The sequence below is a fragment of the Pollachius pollachius genome (genome assembly GCF_949987615.1).
Source record: "Pollachius pollachius genome assembly, chromosome: 17".
Taxonomy (NCBI): Eukaryota; Metazoa; Chordata; class Actinopteri; order Gadiformes; family Gadidae; genus Pollachius; species Pollachius pollachius.
In genome coordinates this window covers 19,031,647-19,035,537 of record NC_136950.1, presented here as the reverse complement: position 1 = coordinate 19,035,537, position 3,891 = coordinate 19,031,647, and the positions used below count along the sequence as shown (strand labels likewise).

Below are 3,891 nucleotides of genomic sequence, written 5' to 3'. Positions count from 1 at the left end.
GGAGGGGTGGAGGAGATCTGTGTTCTGATGTCCAGACTCAGAGGAGATAAGAACGCTTCTGGATGTTCTCTAAGGCCCCACCGTCCTGTTGTTCTGGACTGATGGAGAACTCAGTGCCCCTATAAGTCATACAGAGGCGGCCTTTGGCTCAGGAGGTAGAGCGGGTTGGCCGGTAACCGAAAGGTTGTTAGTTCGATCTCCGGCTCCTCCTAGCTACCGAGTGTCGAGGTGTCCATGGGCATGACGCCTTACCATAACCGCTCCAGACGAGCCGGCTATCGCCTTGCGTGGCTGACACCGCCGTCGGTGTGTAAATATGTGCCTGAAGGGGTGAATGTGAGGCGATATTGTAAAGCGCTTTGAGTGGCCACTGGTTAGGAAAAGCGCTGCATAAATGCAGTCTGTTTACAATTTCACCATCATAACGAATCCTATGCATCGCCACGACAACGGGCTGCTGGGAGGCGGCGGTTGGTGATTGGCTATTCTGTCATCGTGATGTTGTTTGCGATTGGTCGTGGGTTATTGTGTTGGTTTATGATGCGTAGCCGGTTTTGTCTGGAGGCTCGGTGTGTTTTACGTCAAATAGGTTCCGGGTTCGATTCCCCACATCCGTGCGGCCTAACCTGTAGGCCTCCTTCAACCGATCTGAACGAACCGCAGACTAAATGTATATCGTCTATCATGCAATCTGTGTTTCCTCTCACTGAGGAACAAGAGGTCAGAGGTTAAGTGAGGGGAAGGGTCGGTGTAGTGTCTTTGCTGATCCCTTGAGATGGTTATCAGGCCATCACCCCAACAACAACAACGCACGCTTAGTGACCGATACACTCGGAAATGTACGCTTAGAAACGATAAACAGCCTGTATAAATGAGTGTGTGTGTGTGTGTGTGTGTGTGTGTGTGTGTGTGTGGACACCCAGCTGGGAGGTCTGTTTACGTTGGGATAGACTGTGTCCCTCAGCTGCTTCTCAGAGCTGTCCCCGGGTTTACACATCTCAAAAACGCTCTCTCTCCCTGTCTGTCTGTCTGTCTGTCTCTCTCTCTCTTTCTCTCTCTCTCTCTCTCTCTCTATGTATCACCGCAGTCTCTCGCCCACCACAGCTGGCACACCTACGAATGACACGGTTTCACTCTAACTCAAACAAACACACAGCCACTGATTCACACATACACACATATATACTGTATATATATATATATACACCCAACCCCACAAAAACACACACACGATTAAACATTCTCTCTCTGTGTTGAGGAAAGATGTAGATGTCGAAAGATCTCTCTCTCCCTCTCCCTCTCTCTTTCAGTCTCTCTCTCTCTCTCTCTCTCCCTCTCTCTCTATGTCTCTCTCTCTCTCTCTCTCTGTCTCTCTGTCTCTCTGTCTCTCTCTCTCTCTCTCTCTCTCTCTCTCTCTCTTACAAACGCTGTAAAAGATGCAGCTATTTCCCTTGAGTAATCATCCATCTACAGAATAGTCATTCAGGCACAAGCAACTCCTCATCCATTACCTCGTCAGCCAATCACAGATGAGATACCACCGAGGAGGGGCGGTCTGACACAGGCGGAACATGTTCATAGTTATTTCTGAAGTAAATATGGTCAACAAAAAATGTTGATGATAAACACAAAGGACGTGTTTGCAGTTCTAATAATCCACAGAGAGCACGAAGCACACATCTTTCCAAACATTTCCGGATCTTTCGTAAAGATCATATTTTGCAAGAATCCCGTGTTTCACAAGAGGATGAAATTAGAGTGGAACAGTTGAGAACAACACAGGATAAAATATCCGTACATAGTCATCTATCATCTATATAAACTACAGCCCTTACATAGTCATCTATTACCTATATAAACTACAGCCCTTATATAGTCATCTATTTTGTATATGAACTACAGTCCTTACATGGTCTATCATCTATATAAACTACAACAATCCTTACATAGTCATCTATCATCTATATAAACTACAACGGTCCTTTTATAGTCATCTATATAAACTACAGTCCTTACATAGTCATCTATCATCTATATAAACTACAACAGTCCCTACTGGGATCACAAAGCCTTGTCAATGGAAAGCCTGGTAAGATACACAAAATGTATATATGTATATATATATATATATATATATATATATTAATAAATATATACTGTCTAATGTAAGGTTAAGTAGCGTCAATGTAATGTAAACTACAGTAAAGTTACGCAGCGTCTATGTAATGTAAACTACAGTAAAGTTAAGTACTGTAAATCTAATGTAAACTTCAGTGTCGTGAAGGCCGCGTCAGCAGAGCTGTTGGGTCTCTCGCTCCGCTCGCTTAGCGAAGACGGAATACTTCACAGGAAGCCACTTGTCCACGGCCTCCATTTTGGGGCCTAAGTACCGCGGGCTGACTGATTTAGATCCATAAGTCGCTCCTGCCTCGGCCTCCGAGCCCGCTTCTCATAACACAGCTATAAATAGCCGGCGAGTGAAAGTCACGGATCGCACTGTTTGGTCGCGTTCAATCCATCAGTGTCCCTACGCACCCAGCTGGAAGTCCACTTCATCTAGTTAACCATCAGACTGTACTTAGTAAGTCACACACACACACATGTCAATGTAAACGCAGACGTGCACACACACACACACACACACACACACACACAAACAGGCACGCACGCACGCATTCATAAACCCATGCATGCACGCACGTACAGGCTGGGATCTGCACGCAAACACATATGCATGCACGTATGCACAAAGATACACACACTCATGCATGCATAGTCGTGTGCATGAATGCACTCGTGCGCATACACAAGCTCATACACACAAACACTGCACACAAACCTCTGAGACATCATAACTGCTAAAAAGGCGATGTGAGGAGGACTGCTTTCAGCCAAAATAACTCAACCAAATCAAAATATGAAACATAGCTGCGTGTTAATCAGAGGGTTGCTGGTTTGATACCCACGGCCCGCTGAGAAAAAGTGAAAGGGGGGTTCCCTGTTGGGTCTGTGAGCCTGGATTTTTGAGTTCCTTCTATGAGTGTTGATGCTCATGAGCAAGGCATTAATCTGGCTTCAGAAACTGCCTTGGTAAACAAACCAGGGAACAACAGTTCATACTGATATACACTGAGTGTATACTGTACCGAGTGACACAGAGAACATAGGTTATACCTTGCATTCTTGAGGAAGGAAGTGTTTCAAAGTGCCCTTTGTAAAGTGACAATGATGTTGACAACGCCGCAATAATTCAACAGACGCTAAATCCTGCAAATTGTCAATTTCAATTAAAGTAATGTGCGCAAACATTTCAGCGTGAACAATGAGGCAACGCGTTTTGAATCATTTTTCCTCCCGTTTGAACAAACAGTGACACACACCCTTCCTCGCCTCTGCAAACACACACATGCACACACAAACACACACACACACACACACAAACACACATACACACACAGACACACACTGAAACACACAAACACACACATACAAGTGTAAATGACTGCATGCAGGAGTACATACAAAAACAGACACACACACACACACACACACACACACACACACACAAACACACACTGTTACAAATACGAAGTCAGACACACATACACGCCAACCCTCAGACTCAGACACACACACACACACACACACACACACACACACACACACACACACACACACACACACACACACACACACCAGCCCTTAACCACAGTAGGTGCACCTGGTGACGTGTTAGATTGTGAAAGCGGGGCTTGTGTAATGTGCCCCGCTTGCCCAGCAGATAACAGACGACAACACGAATCAAAGGTCACTCTAGCGTGACACAGAAAAACCCAATTCTGCCCTTACATTTGAGAATATGCTTCTTGTGCTAATTAACAAATTAATCCA

General features: G+C 45.2%; 1 protein-coding gene across 1 annotated transcript in view; it reads right to left on the bottom strand.

The window, feature by feature from the left end:
• LOC307088706 (vasoactive intestinal polypeptide receptor 2-like) overlaps positions 1-997 on the bottom strand; it is a gene marked incomplete at its 5' end in the record, with an annotated part of 25,697 nt that extends 24,700 nt beyond the window's left edge. The window contains one exon of the mRNA XM_079754658.1: positions 941-997. Within this exon, the coding sequence (XP_079610784.1) occupies positions 941-997 (57 nt within the window). The remainder of the gene's footprint in view (positions 1-940) is intronic.
• Between the last annotated feature and the right edge of the window lie 2,894 nt (positions 998-3,891).